Source organism: Piliocolobus tephrosceles, chromosome 13, assembly GCF_002776525.5.
Source record: "Piliocolobus tephrosceles isolate RC106 chromosome 13, ASM277652v3, whole genome shotgun sequence".
NCBI lineage: Eukaryota > Metazoa > Chordata > Mammalia > Primates > Cercopithecidae > Piliocolobus > Piliocolobus tephrosceles.
The window spans coordinates 108139731-108162846 of NC_045446.1; the positions used below are offsets into that span (position 1 = coordinate 108139731).

The 23116-nt window shown below is 40.6% G+C and overlaps 1 protein-coding gene across 7 annotated transcripts in view; it reads left to right on the plus strand.

The window, feature by feature from the left end:
* KMT2A (lysine methyltransferase 2A) overlaps nucleotides 1–23116 on the plus strand; it is a 76790-nt gene that overhangs the window by 25904 nt on the left and 27770 nt on the right. For 4 of the 7 annotated variants that reach the window (XM_023208363.3, XM_023208364.3, XM_023208365.3 and 1 more), the window contains 7 exons: nucleotides 8216–8285; nucleotides 10920–13573; nucleotides 16079–16256; nucleotides 17430–17664; nucleotides 19980–20044; nucleotides 21532–21909; nucleotides 22236–22309. In XM_023208363.3, coding sequence (XP_023064131.2) covers nucleotides 8216–8285; nucleotides 10920–13573; nucleotides 16079–16256; nucleotides 17430–17664; nucleotides 19980–20044; nucleotides 21532–21909; nucleotides 22236–22309 — 3654 coding nt within the window. The remainder of the gene's footprint in view (nucleotides 1–8215; nucleotides 8286–10919; nucleotides 13574–16078; nucleotides 16257–17429; nucleotides 17665–19979; nucleotides 20045–21531; nucleotides 21910–22235; nucleotides 22310–23116) is intronic. The other 3 variants (XM_023208369.3, XM_023208370.3, XM_023208368.3) reach the window with 2 other exon arrangements.

Below are 23116 nucleotides of genomic sequence, written 5' to 3' on the forward strand. Positions count from 1 at the left end.
AATTGGCCGGGCGCGGTGGCTCAAGCCTGTAGTCCCAGCACTTTGGGAGGCCGAGACGGGTGGATCGCGAGGTCAGGAGATCGAGACCATCCTGGCGAACACGGTGAAACCCCGTGTCTACTAACAAAAATACAAAAAACTAGCTGGGCGAGGTGGCGGGCGCCTGTAGTCCCAGCCACTCGGGAGGCTGAGGCAGGAGAATGGCGTAAACCTGGGAGGTGGAGCTTGCAGTGAGCTGAGATCCGGCCACTGCACTCCAGCCTGGGCGACAGAGTGAGACTCCGTCTCAAAAAAAAAAAAGAATTAAAATTTTGTCACTAAAATAAATTTCTGAATATTAAGATATTTATGAGTAAGCTGAATCTAGTGGTAAAGGTATGCTTGGAAGCTCTCAAAAACTGGTTACCCTAGAGTGGAGATGAAGGGGTCAGAAAGAAATTCTACATGTTTATTATTTCTACAATTGATTTGACTTAGGAAGTGACATTACACAGTGTAATTTGCTGTCTTAATCACTGGAAACTAAATATGATTTAACAGTATTTTACAGTGCTCTACTTGGCAAGGGTATTTTTCTGTCTTTGCTGGTAAGAAGAGGAAATCTTGGTGATCTAGTCTCCAAGGACATCAGTGTCAACAAGGTTTAGGTTTTGTGGCTACACTGTCTTGGAATGCTGCGCTCATCAGAGTAGGCCATGTTGAAAGGAAAAGTATGTGTGATGAATGGTTACCTGGGCCCAGTTCCCAGGAATCCTTAGTCATGTATAGCATGATGTCTCCTGTACCCTCTCTCTTCAGGGCTTTCCAGGCTTATGATGCCACGATGCCAAATGTGGATTTAACTGCAGCTTCTTTTGTCTTTTTTATACACATATTACCTTAGTCTTTTGATTTCTAGGTAAGTTTAAATCCTTGGGAAGCCAACACTCTTGCCTTGTTTCCAAGCTCCAGGGACCCCATGTGCTTAAGGTGGGTGATGGAGCAAGATGAGAAACCTGTTGCTGATGATAGTGCAGTGTGTGCAACAAGGAGGACATTTTTGCAGCACCCTCTTTATTTATTTATTTATTTTTGAGACGGAGTTTTGCTTTGTCACTCAGGCTGGAGTGCAGTGGCATAAGCTCTTGGCTCGCTGCAACCTGTGCCTCCCAGGTTCAAGTAATTCTCGTGCCTCAGCCTCCCAAGTAGCTGGGACTACAGGCACGTGCCACAACACCTGGATAATTTTTTATTTTTTGTAGAGACAAGAGTTTCGGAGTTTCGCTGTGCTGGCCAGGCTGATCTCAAACTCCTGGCCTCAGGTGATCCGCCCACCTCTACCTTCCAAAGTGCTGGGATTACAGGTGTGAACCACCGTGCCCAGCTGCAGCACCTTCTTGTAGCCTTCTTTCCCAGTGCTTTCTCAACTTGGCTTTACTTAGTTTTTTTGTTTGGTTTGGTTTGGTTTGGTTTTTTAGGGCTCTTACATAGGCTTGGAAGTTCAAAGTTAGAAGACTGGAGCTCTTTAACATAACAATGACGGCTTTTGGTTTTGGCTAAGCTGTCTGGATTATTTAAACAATGGTTACTTTTTAAAGCGTGCTTCACGAAATCAATCAATATTTCAAGTGCAAAGAAAGTTCTTGGGTAAAAGTATAGTTCATTTTGACTACTTATTTTTATTTATTTTTTGAGACGGCGACTCGCTCTGTCGCTCAGGCTGGAGTGCAGTGGCGCGATCTCGGCTCACTGCAAGCTCCGCCTCTCGGGTTCACGCCATTTTCCTGCCTCAGCCTCCTGAGTAGCTGGGACTACGGGCGGCCGCCATCACGCCTGGCTAATTTTTTTGTATTTTTTAGTAGAGACAGGGTTTCGTGGTGTTAGCCAGGATGTTCTTGATCTCCTAACCCCGTGATCCTCCCGCCTCGGCCTCCCAAAGTGCTGGGATTACAGGCGTGAGCCACCGCGCACGGCCTGACCTCTTATTTTTTAATTTCCTTATTCCAGCTACAAGACCAGAAGGAAAACGAATTAAGGCTTCCTGTCATTTTGGAAAGCACTTAGAAACTTTAAATATTGACAGTTAAACTGCCTGACAGCTCAGTGGAACTCTTGTTTTGAAACACATTGCAGTTAGGATTATATAGTTAAAGTTTGTTAAAAGTTTGAAATATATAAAAATGACTCATTAGGTTGTTAATGAACCTAGCAGTGTGTATCTCTTACATTTATCTTTATTTCTTTTTTTTTTTTTGAGACGGAGTCTCGCTCTGTCGCCCAGGCTGAAGTGCAGTGGTCGGATTTCAGCTCACTGCAAGCTCTGCCTCCCGGGTTCACGCCCTTCTCCTGCCTCAGCCTCCGGAGCAGCTGGGACTACAGGCGCCCGCCACCACGCCCGGCTAGTTTTTTTTTTTTTTTTTTTTTTTTTTTGTATTTTTAGTAAAGACGGGGTTTCACCGTGTTCGCCAGGATGGTCTCGATCTCCTGACCACGTGATCCACCCATCTCGGCCTCCCAAAGTGCTGGGATTATAGGCTTGAGCCACCGTACCCGGCCTTTTTTTTTTTTTTTTTAATAAAGATGGAGTCTTGCTATGTTGCCCAGGCTGGTCTTGAACTCCTGGGGTCAAGCACTCCTCCTACCTTGTCCTCCCAAAGTGCTGGGATTACAGGCATGAGCCACTGAACCCAGCCCATTTCTTTTAAAGATTAATAACTTTTTATTACCTGTTGAATACTTTACCTGTTGATTATTACATGTATAGTTGCTTGAGCTGTCAGTCATTGTAGCATTTGGAGCATAAAATACATGTATTTAGCAATGTAGTCCCCTGGTAAGTGTTGGAAAATCCCCAGATGCCTTTGTGAAATGCATAGATTAGCAGGTTGTTCCATGAGTATAATTCAGGAAAAGAATGAATTAATCAGAAATTTGAAGGATCTGAAAATGGCCATCATATGACTTTTACAGTAGCTAAAAGAATAGCATAGTTTGTACTATAGACAACTTACTCAATTCCTTTAAATATTTATTGTTTTATATTGTACCTATTATGGTAGGAAGGCTATTGTACAGCCAATTTAGACACTTAGGTTCTTTGTAGCTAACTGTGTGATCTTGGGCCTCTTAGAGCTTCATTTTCTTCAAACACAGCAAGAACTACTATATGAGGGGACTTCAAAAAAAACTCATGGAAAATACATATTATGAAAAAACTGCAGAATTTCAAAATTTTTTTATGTACCAAAATAAACTTGCACTAACTTGTCATAACATGTCTGAACAAGATGCAGTTTGAGGCACTAAGAAGGATAAGACATCAGTTTGAAACGAGCCCCTATCAGAGCAGCATAAGTTCTCTAAAATTGAAGCAAAAACAAACGTAAAATTTATGGTGAAGCTGAGTGAAAGAATGGTGAAATCGCTGACGCTTTACGTAAAGTTTATGGGGACCGTGCCCCAAATAAATAATTGGATAGCATTTTAAGAAGGGACAAGATGATGTTGAAGATGAAGCCTGTAGCAGACTGTCCAGTTTGCAAGGAAAAAATTCATCTTGTTCCATGCAGTAATTGAAGAGGAATGATGATTAACAGCACAAATAATAGCCAGCACCATAGACATCTCAATTGGTTCAGCTTACACAGTTCGGACTGAAAAACTGAAGTTGGCTGGGCGTGGTGGCTTACGCCTGTTATCCCAGCACTTTCAGAGGCCAAAGTGGGTGGATCACCTGAGGTGAGGAGTTCGAGAACAGCCTGGCCAACATAACAAAACCCCGTCTCCACTAAAAATACAAAAATAGCCAGGTGTGGTGGTGCATGCCTGTAGTCCCAGCTACTTGGGAGGTTGAGGCAGGGGAATCACTTGAACCCAGGAGGTGGAGGTTGCAGTAAGCCAAGATTGTACCATTGCACTCCAGCCTGGGTGACAAGAGCGAAACTCTGTCTCAAAAAAAAAAAAAAAAAAAAACTAAACTAAAGTTGAGCAGCTTTCTATCAAATGGGTACCAAAACCATTGCACCCAAATCAGCTGCAGACAAGTGTAGAGCATTCAGTGGAAATTTTAAACAAGTGGGAGCAAGATCCTGAAGCATGTGTTTGAAGAATTTTAACAGGAGATGAAACATGGCTTTACCAATACGATCCTGAAGACAAAGCACGATCAAAGCAGTGGCTACCAGGAGGTAGAAGTGGTCCAGTCAAAGCAAAAGCAGACTGTTTAAGAGCAAAGGTCAAGGCAACAGTTTTTTGGGGATGCTCAGGGCATTTTGCTTGTTGACTTTCTGGAGGACCAAAGAATGACAGCATTAGCTTATTTGAAAGTGTTTTTGAGAAAGTTAACCAAAGCTTTAGTAAAAAATACCCAGGAAAACTTCACCAGAGAGTCCTGCTCCATCATGATAATGTTCCTGCTCATTCCTCTCATCAAACAAGGGCAATTTTGTGAGAATTTTGATAAGAATTCATTCCGTATCATTAAATATGCTGATTTGGCTCCTTGGCCTGTCTTGTTTCCCAATCTTAAAAATCTATGAAGGAAGCAGAGCCTCTAGGCTGAGGCAGGAGAATCGCTTGAACCCAGGAGACAGAGGTTGCAGTGAGCCAAGACTGTGCCACTGCACTACAGCTGAGTGACAGAGTGCGACTCCATCTTAAAATGAAAAAAAAAAAAAAAAAAAACTATGAAGGGCACCCATTTTTCTTCAGTTAATAATGTAAAAGAAACTGCATTAAAATGTTTCAATTCCCATGACCCCCAGTTCATGGGAATGGGCTAAATGGCTGGTATCATGGCTTACAAAAGTGTCTTGACCTTGGAGATCATGTTGAGAAATAAAATTTATATTTTTAATTTTTATCTTTTAATTCCATTTTTCCATGAACTTTTTGAAGTCCCCTCATATGTATGTTGCCTATAGCTTTCCAAATGATTTCCCATAAATTATTTTATAATGCTCAAATAAAAAATGAAATTGAGGGATAGATACAGTAAGTGAGTTGTCTAAGATTACATAGTCTGAGAGAACCAGACTGAGACCCTAAACCAACCCTTCTCTCCCCACATCGAGCACTGTCCTTACTGGCATCATGTATGAGAAGATTGGATTGGCTGTCTACATCTACATGTATATAATATCTACAATTACATTCTATGATTTTTTTACTTCTGTTTTGTTTTTTATAGCATCTGAAGTGATTTGCCATTGCCTATTTTATTTGCGTTTTCCTCAAAATGTACTTTAGGGTTGCTATTTTTAATGTCTTTTTTTTCCTGCCTGAAAGTACATTTTAAAAGTTAACAATATGGAATTTCATTATTGTGATAAGATTTTATATTAATTGTGCTGTTACGAGTTTTGGCTTGTTTTGTTTTTTTTTTTTTTTTTTGGTAACATTGTAGCCTACAGTGTAAACCCTGAAAATGATTCCAGAAATTTATTTGGGGTTAAGATTCACATGTCTTAGGTTAGTTATATACTAACTTATTTTAAGATGAAAAAAGATAATTTTTTTATTTTAAAATTATTTTTAGTTTTTTTTAGATTGGGAGGCCAATGTGGGAGGATCACTTGAGCCCAGAAGTTTGAGACCAGCCTGGGCAACATAGCAAGACCCCGTCTCTGTAAAAAATTCTACAATTAGCTAGGTGCTGGTACATGCCTGTAGTCCCAGCTGCCCAGGAGGCTAAGGCAGGAGCATTGCTAGAGCCCAGGAGTTTGAGGCTGCAGTGAGCCGTGATCACACCACTGCAGTCCAGCCTGAGTGACAGAGTGAGCACTGGCTAATTTTAAAATTTTCTGTAAAGACTCACTATGTTGGGTCTCACCATGTTGCCCAGGCTAGTCTTGAACTCCTGGCCTCAAACAGTCCTTCCAATCTTGGCCTCTCAAGGCGCTGGGATTAAGGTGTGAGCTACTGTGCTGGTCAGGAGAAAATTGTTTTATTTACAAATAATGTTCACAGTAATAATTTACTTTAAACTTTCTTAAAGTAAAAAGAACCGGCTGGGCACAGTGGCTCACACCTGTAATCCCAGCACTTTGGGAGGCTGAGGTGGGTGGATCACTTGAGGCCAGGAGTTCAAGACCAGCCTGGCCAACATTGCAAAAGCCCCATCTCTACTAAAAATATGAAATTAGCCAGGTGTGGTAGCACATGCCTGTAACTCCAGCTACTTGGGAGGCTGAGGCATGAGAATCTCTTGAACCCGGGAGGCAGAGGCTGCAGCAAGCTCTGAGGTGGCGCCATTGCACTCCAGCTTGGGTGACAGAGCAAGACTCTGTCTCAAGAAAACAAAAAACAACAGAAAAAGAACTTACGTGTAAGAATTTAAATTAGCGATGAAAGATGAAACTGTAAAAAGTACTCCAGTAAGCCAGGCATGGTGGTGCATGTATGTAGTCCCAGCTACTCAGGAGGCTGAGGCAGGAGTATCACTTGAGACCAGGAATTAAAGACCAGCCCGAGCAAAATAGGTAATTTTTTTAAAAAAGTACTCTAGCCTGTGTTCCTTAAATTTAGGTTTCATACATTCTTAGAATTATAATACTTTTTCATGGCTGGGCATAGTGGTTCATGCCTGTAATCCCAGCTGTTTGGGAGGGTGAGGCGGGCAGATTACTTGAGGTCAGGAGTTTGAGACCAACCTGGCCAACATGGTAAAACACTATCTCTAATAAAAATACAAAAATTAGCTGGACATGGTGGCAAGGGCCTGTAGTCTTAGCTACTCAGGTGGCTGAGGCAAGAGAATCGCTTGAACCCAGGAGGTGGAGGTTGCACTGAACTGAGATCGCGCCACTGCACTCCAGCCTGGGTGACAGAGCAAGACTCAAAAAAAAAAAATTATAATGCTTCTTCAGATGTCTTTGAAGAGGAGAATTTCAGCCTTGTATTAGATAGTCCAATATGTTAATCTTAGCAATCTCAGAGCAAAAGCCTTTTTAGATGCCAATAAGACTGTCTCTCAGTTGCCTAGTATGCAAAGACTGGGCCTTAAATGTTTTGCTCCTCTAAAGCATTTAAATTTAAGAGATGAACCTGCTAATTTGTCCTAAAAGTTACACATGTCTTTTAATATAGTCATGGCTGAAAAATGGCTAAGACGGTTAGCACCTGACTCTAGTTTTAAATTAACTGAGAAAATAATCCTTCAGAAAATTCATTGATGTTGTCCACATACCTGTGATCTTACCTCTTGAGAGGAAAATGTCAGTGCATTTATCATTGGAACTCAGTTTGGGACTTACCACTATAAATTGGAGGTTCCAGAATGTCTGTTCTTCATTCCTTATTTTGTTCTTGTTTTATATGGATTTTGTTTCCGGAATCTGAAATTCTATCATTCTGTGTCTCTCTCTGGAAAGAACTCAATCTCTGAATCATTGACTTTCTATTAATCAGTTTGTTTAAATAGACCATCTTTCTTGATAACTTGTGCAAAATAGGTTAAACAAATCCTTTTTTTTTTTTTTTTTAATAGAGCAGGTTAAAAATTAGAGGTAAGCAGAAGCTTTTGCTTTTTGTCTTTTCCAACTATAACTGAAAATAGGATGTTTCCCTAAGTTTTAGTAAAGGATTTCATCCTATATGTGGTCAATTCATGATCCCTTTCACAAACACTGCTGCCCACCATTAAGTCTCTTATCACAGGCATTTTTAAAATTATACCATAAAATGCATGTTGAGACTCTCTGGATCTCAAATGTACAGAAATCACATCTAAATGTCAATTCCTGAGTTAAGGAACTGACAATTATGGCACTTTCAGTCTCTATTAATATTTAGAAGGCAAGAGATTATTATATTGTTTATGTTACTCCTTATGTGTCTATAGACTTAAATACTTGTTGAAAAGCATTTGTTGTATTGGGGCTGTATGTTTCTGCCATTATACTTATTTGCTTACCTGATTTAAAGTTGTCCTTTAATTGTTTTGGGCTGTATCTATAGTTTGAAATTTAGGACTATCCTCTGTGTACTATGCACCAAAGATGACATTTCAATGCATTGTTCAGTTACTACACAGCTCCTATTTGTCTATAATAAAGCTGTATGACCGGGTCCATTTATTTCTATATTAGTTATTTTATAGTATCCATTTGAATGATGATAATTAATATAAAAAGGCAAATTTTCCAAATTCATTTGTGTCTCCTCCGGGCATTTCTTTGGGATGTGTTTGTATGCACGTTTTTGCTTCTGATTTTAAAATAATTTTCCTTTGTTGTAGGATGAGCAATTCTTAGGTTTTGGCTCAGATGAAGAAGTCAGAGTGCGAAGTCCCACAAGGTCTCCTTCAGGTACGGCCAATTAAGTGCATGGTGCCTTTAAGTTTTGTTTGTTAGGAGATTGTGGCTTCCCCTTGCCTTCTTTGCATGTAAAGGATACTCTACCATACTGGGGTTAGGAAATGGCTTATGAGCTAGACTTCTTTATGGGACTCTTCTCTGTCAGGCCACATTGGGCTTATTCTTTCTCTCTGGGAACAACTTGGGGCATGGGAAGTAGGTTTCTACAGAATTACTGGGAAATTGGGTAGGCAAACTGAAGGTAACCTACTAAAAGCATCCTCAGATTTACACATTTTGTGTTATGTGGTAGTGTATATGTCTTTGGGAATAATTTGGCCAATATTTTTTTCAGATTAAATTTGGTCTACTGTTGTCAAAGAACCAAAAACAAAATATTGGCATTATGTGAAACATTTTTACCTGATTCTTGAAAGGCTGTATTAAAATTAAAAAAATGGAAAATTAGCAATATTTGTCATCATTCTCACCAACAAAATATCTAGAATATCTTGAAATTCTAGACTTACAAGCAGTTTCCTAAGAGAAGACCCTCAATGGAAATAACATTTAATGGCTTGCAGAATTCAGTTCTATATAGGAGAAAGCTATGCATCTTTTGATGAAAATGCATTCCCTATCTGTGCTGCCATTCTAACTTTATATACGGTTTTCTTTGATTTTATGTGGATAGACACTCCAGCTAAATATGATATTGTTAGCTATTTCTGCTTTTTGACATTGACTTAGCTTGTGATATGTGCTAGCATTAGGGTCTCACTTAAGAGTCATCATATATTATCATGTAATTCAAACATCCAAGTTGACAGTTTTCTTAAATGGGGTGGTATTGCCATTCTAGTTGGGGGGAGTTGGGCATTAGTGTCCCAGTATCTGTGCTATTCAGACAGTAGCAGTGTTCTCTTTAACACGTGATGAAGTCTTAAAACTTCATATAGGAAAGGAATTTGAGAGATCATCAGGGTTTTTTTTATGTTTATAGATGACAAAATGAGGTCCATAAAATATATGAGTAATGATTTATAACCAGTTTGAGAGTTCTTTGGATATGTTGTGGATCAGGGAAGTTAGCAGCAGTGCTGGGACTCTTCTCTGTTCTGCTGCTTCTACTTGTCTACCAAAAGCATTTTTTTAAAAAGTAGGATAGAAGAGGTTTTCAGAATTGATAAAGCCCTCTGATTGGCCAGGTTCAAGTCTACCACAATGTTAAGGAATTGTTTGATGTATTTCTGGGCAGGAGTTGTTTTGTTTGTTTGTTGTTCTTGTTTTTGAAACAGAGTCTCACTCTGTCACCCAGACTCTGGGCAGGAGTTTTATTTTGTTAATTCACAACTTTTTCATGATAGTTTCCTCTTAAGTTTTTTTTCTTGACTACCAGTCTACCTTGAATGTTGTCTTCTTCTCTAAGAAACCATCTCGATATGTTTCATTATTTGAGAAATGAAACATGGTTTCTCTGCTGTCTCCTAGTTTATTACCTTTGTTGTAATTAGAATATGTTGAGAAAGGAGCTGTGAATCCTTGGTCTGTTAAAGGAACTCTCATAAATTAACTGATGAGGAATGCATTTATATTTAGAAATCTCAACAATAAAATCTTTGTTGATTTCTGTTCTGTTAGAAAGTAGTTCCATTGTAAAAATGTTCATCATAATGGCATAAATCTCTTTTGGTGCCTATTAAGGGAAGTTTTAATCTCAGAAGAATGTTATCAAGAGGGAAGAGAAGATTTGATAAAATAGCCAACTGTTACTACTTTTTAAAATGTAGACTTATACAAGGTGTTTTAGAAACAGTCTTGTTTTCTTGAATGGCTTGAAAAGTAGCAAACTGAGCTTATTTATACATTGGAAAATTCCTTTTATTTAGAACAGAACTTTGATTTATTAAGTTGTCACTTTGCTGTTTACATCAGTTAAGGTTAAATCTTTTTGCAACTTGAGACTAGCTGAAGAACCTCTAGGCAGGGGAGTAGATTTAGTAGACACATCATTATGTTACTTCACTGATTAGTTCACATGCCACTGAGTTCAGTGATCTTATTCTGATGTGTCATGAATGAACATTTTTCTATTCAGTAAAACTTTTCTTAGTCTACTTTGGGAAAATAGATTGAAATATGGTACTCGGAACTGCCCAGGGAGTTGGTATGTTGATGATTGAAAAGCAGCGTGTTCAAATTTGTTCAAAGACAGAATTCTGAATTGAAAAGATGGAATGACTGACTAGAAGCATGTTCTTAAATGTTAATCTTGTTGGCTAGGATATGGCAAGGAAGTTCAGATTTTTTTTCTTTACAATTCCTTTGAATTCAGAAAAAACCTTGCTCATCTAAAATTGTAGGAAAATCAGTTTTGTGGATTAATTGTTCAGTGGAAAACTCTTAATTATCTTTTTGTATCAAAAAAGTAATTAAATGTTCTTTCAGGTGGCATGTTATTTGCTGACTTCTTTGAGGCAAATTTTGGGTGAAAAGAAACTAAGCACAATTAAGATGTTTGATTGACTCATTAGACTCAGGTTGAACTCAGTACAAAATGGCCAGTGCTAAGTTATATTCAGATTAGTTAAAACCTAAACTACACAGCTAAATATATGCTCTTCATTGTTTAATTTCTATACACAGTTAAAACTAGTCCTCGAAAACCTCGTGGGAGACCTAGAAGTGGCTCTGACCGAAATTCAGCTATCCTCTCAGATCCATCTGTGTTTTCCCCTCTAAATAAATCAGAGACCAAATCTGGAGATAAGATCAAGAAGAAAGATTCTAAAAGTATAGAAAAGAAGAGAGGAAGACCTCCCACCTTCCCTGGAGTAAAAATCAAAATAACACATGGAAAGGACATTTCAGAGTTACCAAAGGGAAACAAAGAAGATAACCTGAAAAAAATTAAAAGGACACCTTCTGCTACGTTTCAGCAAGCCACAAAGATTAAAAAATTAAGAGCAGGTAAACTGTCTCCTCTCAAGTCTAAGTTTAAGACAGGGAAGCTTCAAATAGGAAGGAAGGGGGTACAGATTGTACGACGGAGAGGAAGGCCACCGTCAACAGAAAGGATAAAGACCCCTTCGGGTCTCCTCATTAATTCTGAACTGGAAAAGCCCCAGAAAGTCCGGAAAGACAAGGAAGGAACACCTCCACTTACAAAAGAAGATAAGACAGTTGTCAGACAAAGCCCTCGAAGGATTAAGCCAGTTAGGATTATTCCTTCTTCAAAAAGGACAGATGCAACCATTGCTAAGCAACTCTTGCAGAGGGCAAAAAAGGGGGCTCAAAAGAAAATTGAAAAAGAAGCAGCTCAGCTGCAGGGAAGAAAGGTGAAGACACAGGTCAAAAATATTCGACAGTTCATCATGCCTGTTGTCAGTGCTATCTCTTCGCGGATCATTAAGACCCCTCGGCGGTTTATAGAGGATGAGGATTATGACCCTCCAATTAAAATTGCCCGATTAGAGTCTACACCGAATAGTAGATTCAGTGCCCCGTCCTGTGGATCTTCTGAAAAATCAAGTGCAGCTTCTCAGCACTCCTCTCAAATGTCTTCAGACTCCTCCCGATCTAGTAGCCCCAGTGTTGATACCTCCACAGACTCTCAGGCTTCTGAGGAGATTCAGGTACTTCCTGAGGAGCGGAGCGATACCCCTGAAGTTCATACTCCACTGCCCATTTCCCAGTCCCCAGAAAATGAGAGTAATGATAGGAGAAGCAGAAGGTATTCAGTGTCGGAGAGAAGTTTCGGATCTAGAACGACGAAAAAATTATCAACTCTACAAAGTGCCCCCCAGCAGCAGACCTCCTCGTCTCCACCTCCACCTCTGCTGACTCCACCCCCACCACTGCAGCCAGCCTCCAGTATCTCTGACCACACACCTTGGCTTATGCCTCCAACAATCCCCTTAGCATCACCATTTTTGCCTGCTTCCACTGCTCCTATGCAAGGGAAGCGAAAATCTATTTTGCGAGAACCGACATTTAGGTGGACTTCTTTAAAGCATTCTAGGTCAGAGCCACAATACTTTTCCTCAGCAAAGTATGCCAAAGAAGGTCTTATTCGCAAACCAATATTTGATAATTTCCGACCCCCTCCGCTAACTCCCGAGGACGTTGGCTTTGCTTCTGGTTTTTCTGCATCTGGTACTGCTACTTCAGCCCGATTGTTTTCGCCACTCCATTCTGGAACAAGGTTTGATATGCACAAAAGGAGCCCTCTTCTGAGAGCTCCAAGATTTACTCCAAGTGAGGCTCACTCTAGAATATTTGAGTCTGTAACCTTGCCTAGTAATCGAACTTCTGCTGGAACATCTTCTTCAGGAGTATCCAATAGAAAAAGGAAAAGAAAAGTGTTTAGTCCTATTCGATCTGAACCAAGATCTCCTTCTCACTCCATGAGGACGAGAAGTGGAAGGCTTAGTACTTCTGAGCTGTCACCTCTCACTCCCCCGTCTTCTGTCTCTTCCTCGTTAAGCATTTCTGTTAGTCCTCTTGCCACTAGTGCCTTAAACCCAACTTTTACTTTTCCTTCTCATTCCCTGACTCAGTCTGGGGAATCTGCAGAGAAAAATCAGAGACCAAGGAAGCAGACTAGTGCTCCGCCAGAGCCATTTTCATCAAGTAGTCCTACTCCTCTCTTCCCTTGGTTTACCCCAGGCTCTCAGACTGAAAGAGGGAGAAATAAAGACAAGGCCCCTGAGGAGCTGTCCAAAGATCGAGATGCTGACAAGAGCGTGGAGAAGGACAAGAGTAGAGAGAGAGACCGGGAGAGAGAAAAGGAGAATAAGCGGGAGTCAAGGAAAGAGAAAAGGAAAAAGGGATCAGAAATTCAGAGTAGTTCTGCTTTGTATCCTGTGGGTAGGGTTTCCAAAGAGAAGGTTGTTGGTGAAGATGTTGCCACTTCATCTTCTGCCAAAAAAGCAACAGGGCGGAAGAAGTCTTCATCACATGATTCTGGGACTGATATTACTTCTGTGACTCTTGGGGATACAACAGCTGTCAAAACCAAAATACTTATAAAGAAAGGGAGAGGAAATCTGGAAAAAAACAACTTGGACCTCGGCCCAACTGCCCCATCCCTGGAGAAGGAGAAAACCCTCTGCCTTTCCACTCCTTCATCTAGCACTGTTAAACATTCCACTTCCTCCATAGGCTCCATGTTGGCTCAGGCAGACAAGCTTCCAATGACTGACAAGAGGGTTGCCAGCCTCCTAAAAAAGGCCAAAGCTCAGCTCTGCAAGATTGAGAAGAGTAAGAGTCTTAAACAAACTGACCAGCCCAAAGCACAGGTACTCTTTTCCACCTTGCCTATTAAAACTAAGTTTATTGAGCCCTTTCTGTGGGCAAGTTTTAGGCTAAGTGGTTCAGTTATATCCAGTTATGAGAACCAAGAAAAGTATGGTGGAGGCAGTGGTATTTGCAGTAGTCCTTCAAGGACCAGTAGGATTTTGATAGGTAGAAAATGGCAGGACATAACATTCTAAGTAGAGGGAACAGTGTGGGTAAAAATGGAAAAGTAAGAAACACATTTGAGGAATATTGGATAGCTGGATTGGCACCTGTGGAAAATTGGTGAACTAAGGCTGAATGAACTAAGGTTGGGACTTAGATAACTTAAACAACTCAGAGGATACTGAGTTGTTTGTACCTTATAGGTTTGATGTAATTAAACCTGGGACTTAATTTTAAAGGTACATTTTAATAGTCAAGTTGTTTTACTATCCCCGATAGAATAGAAAACCGGAGGGGAGCATTCTCTTCCTCTGAGTAGTGAAGGATTAGAGCAATAGATAATATGTTTTTGCAGAATACAAATGAGAAGTCCTGGCCGGGTGCCATGGTTCATGCCTGTAATCCCACCACTTTGGAAGGCCAAGGTGGGCAGATCACTTGAGGTCAGGAGTTTGAGACCAGCCTGGCCTGGCCAATATGGTGAAACCTCATCTCTACTAAAAAAAAAAAAAAAAAAAAAAAAAAAAAAAGTTGGTGATGCATGCCTCTATTCCCAGCTACTCGGGAGATTGAGGCAAGAGAATCACTTGAACCTGGGAGGCAGAGATAGCAGTGAGCTGAGATCCCGCCACTGCACTCAAGCCTGGGCCAATAGAGTAAGACCCTGTCTCAAAATAAATAAACAAACAGATTAGAAGCACTTAGCCTTAGGCCATGGAACAGGAAAGCTATAGAATTCAGTTGGTTAACAGGATGCCAAACAGATTTTTACAAAGACCAGCATTTTTGTTTGTTTTTTTATTGTTTTGTTTGTTTATTTGTTTAACAAAGTAAGCTAGTCACTGGCCTTTTCTGAGAAGTGTTGCTGATCTTTAGGGTCTTTTGAAAAGATTGTCATGTAATAAGATGCCTATTTATGCCAGCATATCAAGTTAGATTAAGATGGCCATAAACTTAGATTTGTAATGTTATTCAGGGCCAGGCACAGTGGCTCACGCCTGTAATCCCAGCACTTTGGGAGGCCGAGGCGGGCGGATCACGAGGTCAGGAGATCGAGACCATCCTGGCTAACATGGTGAACCCCTGTCTCTACTAAAGATACAAAAACTTAGCCGGACATGGTGGCATGTGCCTGTAGTACCAGCTACTCAGGAGGTTGAGGCAGGAGAATCGCTTGAACCTGGGAGGCAGGTTGCAATGAGCCAAGATTGCGGCACTGCACTCCAGCCTGGGTAACAGAGTGAGACTTTGTCTCAAAAAAATAAATAAATAAAGTTAATATTATTCAACCTAGGGCCATTGTTACATTTAGTAATTCTGCCAGTTGAGAATTGTAGCAGGAATATAATGGGACTTATTTTTAACACCATGTTGGATGTTTTTTGTGATAGGAGCAGTGGCTCTTTAAAATCTGAGACATTTCTGTTGTAGCCTTTTATACTTCCTTTTTTTTTTTGAGACGGAGTTTCACTCTTTTTGCCCAGGCTGGAGTACAATGGCGTGATCTCAGCTCACTGCAACCTCTGCCTTCCAGGTTCAAGCAATTCTGCCTCAGCCTCCCGAGTAGCTGGGATTACGGGCATGCGCCACCACACCCGGCTAATTTTGTATTTTTAGTAGAGACAGAGTTTCTCCATGTTGGTCAGGCTGATCTCAAACTCCCGACCTCAGGTGATCCGCCCGCCTCGGCCTCCCAAAGTGCTGGAATTGCAGGCGTGAGCCACTGCGCCCAGCCTATACTTTCATTTATAAGTTATTTCACTCCTACTTCTTTGTTGATCAAGGAAATATAAGAAATAGTTTTTGGTTAGATAAGCTATATTTATACCACACTGAACTTTTTGGTAATATAGACTGGCAGCTTGAATTTTGAGGGGAATTTAAAATAGTAGTGTAATTGGGAATAGAAGCTTAGTTGTTTGTTTGTTTTTAAGATAGGGTCTCACTCTGTCACCCAAGGTGGCTCAAGTGATCCTCTTGTCCCAGCCTCCTAAGTAGCTAGAACTACAGGTGTGTATTACCGCGCCCAGCCAATTTTTAAATTTTGGGTAGAGATGGGTTCTCGCTATGTTGCCCATACTGGTCTTCAACTCCTGGCCTCAAATGATCTTCCCACCTCAAGCTGTTTTTTATTTTTTGATTAGAGACCTTTTTTTTGTGCTGCCAATTAGGATACGGTAATAGTTGATTTCTGTTTTGATGTGATTTATCAGCTGGGAATAATTAGAGTTGTATGTTTTGATTCTAAGTCGTCATGAAATTGATCAAGTATACCTTGGCTTCGTTCAGTTATAATTTCAACATGTATGGTTGTTACTGTTTTTGGATTGCCTCATATTCAGGGTCAAGAAAGTGACTCATCAGAGACCTCTGTGCGAGGACCCCGGATTAAACATGTCTGCAGAAGAGCAGCTGTTGCCCTTGGCCGAAAACGAGCTGTGTTTCCTGATGACATGCCCACCCTGAGTGCCTTACCATGGGAAGAACGAGAAAAGATTTTGTCTTCCATGGGGAATGATGGTAGGTCAGGAAGGTCAACTTGGAGTCGGAACAGGCTTTTGATTTGTTTGTTGATTATTCTGGGGATGCCCAGTAGGCTCTTCATAGTTAGTCTGGGTCCTCTGAAAAACAGATGGCAAGAGGGGATTAAAAACATGAGGATTTTATTAAAGGAAATGCCTGAGAAGGAAAACGGGGAGGTAGCCAGGGAAGGCTGGGAGAGCTGTCAGAGTGTGATGCCCATCTCACCCCCATGAAGGAGAAGGGGAAGGAAGGCTAGAATCTTCCTAGACTGCTGTGCAGGTAAGAAAGGTTTAGAAAGCTGTCAAGGTGTCTTTGAGAAAAAGTGGACTGTCAGGGGAGTCTTGTGTCTCTCGGGAGCAGGTGGAGGAGTGACTCCTCCACTGAGTCACTGCCTGAAAGCCCGTGGTAAGTGTGGCCTCTGCACCACTTGATTTCAGAGCACAGAAGCGGGGGCCCAGATCAGTTGTGCTTTCTGTAGTTGGAGGTCTAGGAGGCACGTCATGGCTGCCATACAGTTCTTAAGTGCAGAGTAGCCACTCAAAACGAATTTAGAGGTTTAAAGAATCCTTAGAATCATTTGGTTTCTATTCTTGATTTTAGATTAGACTGTTTTGTTTTCAGTATTTGGAATTTTGCTTTCATCGAGACGCAAGTTGTTGGCTTTTTTTTTTTTTTTGAGACGGAGTCTCGTTGTGTCGCCCAACCTGGAGTACAGGGACACGATCTCAGCTCACTATAGCCTCCACTTCCTGGGTTCAAGCTATTCTCCTGCGTCAGCCTCCTGAGTATCTAGGATTACAGGCATGTGCCACCATGCCCAGCTAATTTTTGTATTTTTAGTGGAGAGGGGTTTTGCTATGTTGGCCAGGCTGGTCTCAAACCCCTGACCTCAGGCGATCTGCCTGGCTCAGCCTCCCAAAGTGCTAGGATTACAGACATGAGCCACTGTGCCCAGCCAAGTTATTGGCATTTTTACACATTTAAATAACTATTTAAAATAGATTCTGAGTTCTGTATATAAATATTTTAATATATTTTATTTTTGGAGTACCAATTAAAACAAGGTTTGAAGGTAGCTAATGATAGAAGGGGATTTTTGAGAACCTCTCCTTCTACTCCCAAGAAGGGATTCAGTACTCCCTTGGAACTAATGCCGCATTTCTTTAACAGACAAGTCATCAATTGCTGGCTCAGAAGATGCTGAACCTCTTGCTCCACCCATCAAACCAATTAAACCTGTCACTAGAAATAAGGCACCCCAGGAACCTCCAGTAAAGAAAGGACGGCGATCGAGGCGGTGTGGGCAGTGTCCCGGCTGCCAGGTGCCTGAGGACTGTGGTGTTTGTACTAATTGCTTAGATAAGCCCAAGTTTGGTGGTCGCAATATAAAGAAGCAGTGCTGCAAGTAAGTGGGTGTTTCACTCTGAGATGTTGACCTCTCAACCATAAAGTTGCTAATTTATCCCTAGTTTGTTGCAGAGATGCATCAGGACACTGAATGTGGTTGTAATTGAGTTGCAAGACTTATTACAGTTAGATTTTGTGGTGTGGGCTGTTCTTAAATAAGAAATACTCTGGGGCCGTGCTGTCATTAATAGAATGTTCTGCAACAATGGAAATGTTCTATTGGAATAGTAGACAACAATAATGGAAATGTTTATTTAGTTCAGTGTGGCAGCCGTTAGCCACATGTGGCTGTTGAGTGCTTGACATGTGATTAGTGTGACTGAGGAACTACATTGTTTATTTCATTTAACTTTAGCCATGTGTAACTCATGGCTACCACATCAGACTGTAGCTCTGGAGGATTCCTACTTAAAACCTGACAACTTTATGAAATTATGTTGACCCAACAAAATTATGACAATTCAGGAAACATTGGAGATACACTGCATAAATATCTGTGCTTTCCGACTGTCTCTTAGAATATTTTTATGCACATGGAATTTTTTTTTTAAGAGACAGGGTCTTGCTCTGATGCCCAGGCTGGAGTGCAGTGGCATGATCATAGCTCACTGCCAACGTTGAACTCCTAGGCTCCAGTGATCCTCCTGCCTTGGCCTCTCAAAGTACTGGGATTACAGGCATGAGCCACAGTGCTTGGCCTCATATGAAATTTCTGAGGTTTTTTTTTGTTTGTTTGTTTGTTTGTTTTTTGAGACGGAGTTTCACTCTTTTTGCCCAGACTGGAGTGGTGCAATGGCGCGATCTCAGCTCACTGCAACCTCCGCCTCCCAGGTTCAAGCGATTCTCCTGCCTCAGCCTCTCGAGTAGCTGGGATTACAAGCATGCGCCACCATGCCTGGCTAATTTTTGTATTTTTAGTAGAGAGGGGGTTTCTCCATGTTGGTCAGGCTGGTCTTGAACTCCCGACCTCAGGTCATCCACCCACCGCGGCCTCCCAAAGTGCTGGGATTACAGGCGTGAGCCACCGCACCCGGCTGAAATTTCTGTTTTTAAGAAGTTTTGTTTTAATTTGTATGGGTACATAGTAGGTATATACATTTATGGTATATATAAGATGTTTTGATACAGGCATGCAATGCATCATAATCATATCATGCAAAATGGGGTATCCATTCCCTTAAGCATTTATCCTTTGTATTACAAACAATCCAGTTATACTCTTTCAGTCATTTTTAAATGTACAATTAAATTATTATTGACTATAATCACCCTGTTGTGCTATCAAATGCTAAGTCTTATTCATTCTTTCTAATTATTTTTTTATACCCATTAGCCATCCCCTAATATGGAATTTTTTATGTTGAAATTTTTATTACTCTACTTTTTCTCCTCTTTTTTAGTCAGTTTGTGGATGTACTTTTTGCCATCTGGGATACTTTATTTAAAGTAGATCAAGATAGTAGCATAAACAGAAATTTTGGTGATTGAGCATCTTGTAAATTACCTGGCACAAATAATAGGTATCAATAGATATTTGCTGAATGAGTGAGTGACATGAAAGTGAGAAATGCTACATTATTGGGAGAAATGCTACATTATTGGGAGAAATGCTACATTATTGGGAGAAATGCTACATTATTTACTTCAGGGGAGATAATTTCTAGGAGACAAGCAGTAGTTCTGTGCTTTGGTTTGGTCTGACCTTAAGCAAGAATCTTGTCTCAGTCTCATTAGTGGAAAGAAGTAAAGTACTTCACAGATCACAAAAAAGTACATGATAGCAAGATAAAGTTGTGTTAAATTTAAGAATTAAAGTGGATTCAGTGCAATTGTAGACTTCAGATTACATTAGAATTTTATTAAATCTAAATTTAGGGGTGAAGTATATATCAAAGCCACCAGATTTAATTATAGCATTGTAGCGGTAGACAAAGGAGTTGTTTGATAATTTTAGTCTGTTTTGTGTTAAGATTACTTGATGAATATTAACCTCATAAGAGAGTAGGACTGATGCGACTACAAGAAATACTGACTGATCACTTTGTGTGTGGTGCTAGTCAGTGTTGGATTACAAGAAATTTGAGTCCCATTTCAAAAATAATTTGATATTTGCTCCTTTTAGATCCTAAAGGTAGGTGAATCAGGGGATTCAAAGGCTCAAATTTAATCTGAGTAATGAGTAGTCCGTTTTTCAGCTATAAAAATGTGAACCTGAATAAAGATTCACTGATTGTTGCAGGCAAAATGAACACTTGTTTCAGTGCTTCTCTTCTAAATTTAATTTGTTTCATGGTTTAATCCTTGTTTTCCTAGGATGAGAAAATGTCAGAATCTACAGTGGATGCCTTCCAAAGCCTACCTGCAGAAGCAAGCTAAAGGTAGTGTTGTTAAAAAGGTCTTCCCCCAAATGCTCCTTGCTTAAATGCTGTGTAGTTGTATACATCCAGTAGAAGAGAATACTTTTTTTTTTTTTTAAGTGCAACTCTTTCGCAGGGAGTAGATTGTTGAAGCTAGGTAATAGGTACATGGGGGTTGATTGGACTATTTCCTGTATTGGGGGATTTTTTAAATTTTCCATAATAAATTTTTAAGATTTATATAAAAATTATAGTTCATTCTATTTCCTAGAGCAATTAAAGTATACCTATTTCACCTGATCAACTTGGCATTAACTTTCTTTAGCCTTTCAATGCTAACTTTTAGCTGCAGGAAACTGAGAATGTTGTGTCACATTTCTACGCTTCTATTTTTTAAATGTATTTTTTTAACTTATTTTTATTTTTTGTGGATACATAGCAGGTGTATTTATTTACTTATTTATTTTTTTGAGACAGAGTCTCACTCTGTCTTTCAGGCTGGGGTGCAGTAGCATGATTATGACTCACTGTAGCTTCAACCTCCCAGACTGAAGCCATCCTCCCACCTCAGCTTCCCTAGTAGCTGGGACTACAGGTGCGCACCACTATGCCCGGCTAATTTTTGTAATTTTCGTTTGCAGAGACAGGATTTTGCCATGTTGCCCAGGCTGGTCTTGAACTCCTGGGCTCAAGCGATCCTCTCGCCTTGGCCTCCCAAAGTGCTGGAATTACAGGCATGAGCCACCACTGCACCTGGCCAGCAGGTGTATTAATTTATGGGGGTACATGAGATATGTTGATACAGGCATACAATGGGTAATAATCACATCAGGGTACATGGGATGTCCATTACCTCAAGCATGTATCCTTTGTGTTACAACCAGTCTAATTATACTCTTACAATTATTTTCAAGGGTACAGTAAATTATTGCTGACTGTAATTACCCTGTTGTACTATCAAAAACTAGATCTTATTCACTTCTATCTAGCTATATTTTTGTACCCATTAACCATCCCCACTTTCCCACTCAACCTCACTACCCTTCTCAGCCTCTCGTAACCATCATTCTCTCTCTCTCTCTATCTCCATCATTTCAATTGTTTTAATTTTTAGCTCCCACAAATGAGTGCGAACATGTGATGTTTGTCTCTCTGTGCCTGGCTTATTTCACTTAACATAATGTCCTCTAGTTCCATCCATGTTGTTTCAGATGATAGGATTTCATTCTTTTTTATGGCTGAATAGTACTCCATTGTGGATATGTACCACATTTTCTTCATCCATTCATCTGTTAATGGATGCTTAGATTGCTTTCAAATCTTGGCTGTCATGAATATTGATTGCTGCAGTAAACATGAGAGTGCAGATACCTCTTTGATATACTGATTTCCTTTTTTTGGTATATACCTAGCTATGGGATTGCTGGATCTTATGGTGGCTCTGTAATTCTATATTAAATAAAATTATTCTCACTTATAGACAGATGATGTTGTTGTTCTTCCCCCAGCTGTGAAAAAGAAAGAAAAAAAGTCTAAGACCAGTGAAAAGAAAGAGAGCAAAGAGAGCAGTGTTGTGAAGAACGTGGTGGACTCTAGTCAGAAACCTACCCCATCAGCAAGAGAGGATCCTGCCCCAAAGAAAAGCAGTAGTGAGCCTCCTCCACGAAAGCCCGTCGAGGAAAAGAGTGAAGAAGGGAATGTCTCGGCCCCTGGGCCTGAATCCAAACAGGCCACCATTCCAGCTTCTAGGAAGTCAAGCAAGCAGGTCTCCCAGCCAGCACCAGTCATCCCCCCTCAGCCACCTACTACAGGACCGCCAAGAAAAGAAGTTCCCAAAACCACTCCTAGTGAGCCCAAGAAAAAGCAGCCTCCACCACCAGAATCAGGTGAGTACGGAGGGCAAGAAGGAATTGCTGAACCACAAGTACTAACAAAAAAGCACTGATGTCTCAAACAGCATTTGAAAGCAAGAAATGTATGATTTTTTAAGTCTTCAGTTCAAGAAAATCAGCTCTCTTTCTAACTATTATGTATAATAATAAACAAACAAAAAACCAGGTAAATTGGAGGTATTGTTTTAATTTCCTGTTTGAAGCCTAGAGTTTAAATAGTTTTTTTTTTTTTTTTTTCTAATGCCCCTTTCTTCACAGGTCAGTCAGTATTAAAGTAGTCGTTGCCAGCATCTGACTGCAATTTATTCTGAATTTTTTAGGTCCAGAGCAGAGCAAACAGAAAAAAGTGGCTCCCCGCCCAAGTATCCCTGTAAAACAAAAACCAAAAGAAAAGGTGAGGAGAGATTTGTTTCTCTGCCATTTCTCAGGGATGTATTCTATTTTGTAGGGAAAAAGCCTTATCCTTGACTTCTATGTACATGGCAGTGGAATTCCTTAAAATTAAGAAACTTCAAGTTTAGGCTTTTAGCTGGGCACAGTGGCTCACGCCGGTAATCCCAACACTTAATGAGGCTGAGGTGGGAAGATTGCTTGAGGCCAGCAGTTCAAGACCAACCTGGGCAACATAGCAAGACCCTGTCTTTATTTAAACAAAAAAAAAAAAAAGAAGAAGAAGAAGTTAGCCAGGCATGGTGGCACTTGCCTGTAGTCCCAGGTACTCAGGAGGCTGAGACAGAAGGATCGTCTTGAGCCCAGGAATTCGAGGCTATAATGAGCTATGATTGTACCATTGCAGTCCAGCCTGGGTGACAAAGCAAAACACTGTCTCCAAAAAGAAAAGTTTGGGCTTGGCAAGGCATGGTGGCTCACGCCTGTGATCCCAGCACTTTGGGAAGCCGAAGTGGGCAGATCACTTGAGGTCAAGAGTTTGAGACCAGCCTGGCCAACATGGTGAAACCCTGTCTCTACTAAAAATACAAAAATTAGCTGGGTGTGGTAGTGGGCGCTTGTAATCCTAGCTACTTGGGAGGCTGAGGCAGGGGAATTGCCTGAACCTGTGAGTCAGAGGCTGCAGTGAGCTTAGACTGCATCACTGCACTCTAGCCTGGATGACAGAGCGAGACTCCCTCTCAAAAAAAAAAAAAAGTTTAGGCTTTACCCTGTTTCCTTTTTGGTCTCTTCCTTGTCATGCTTTTCCCTT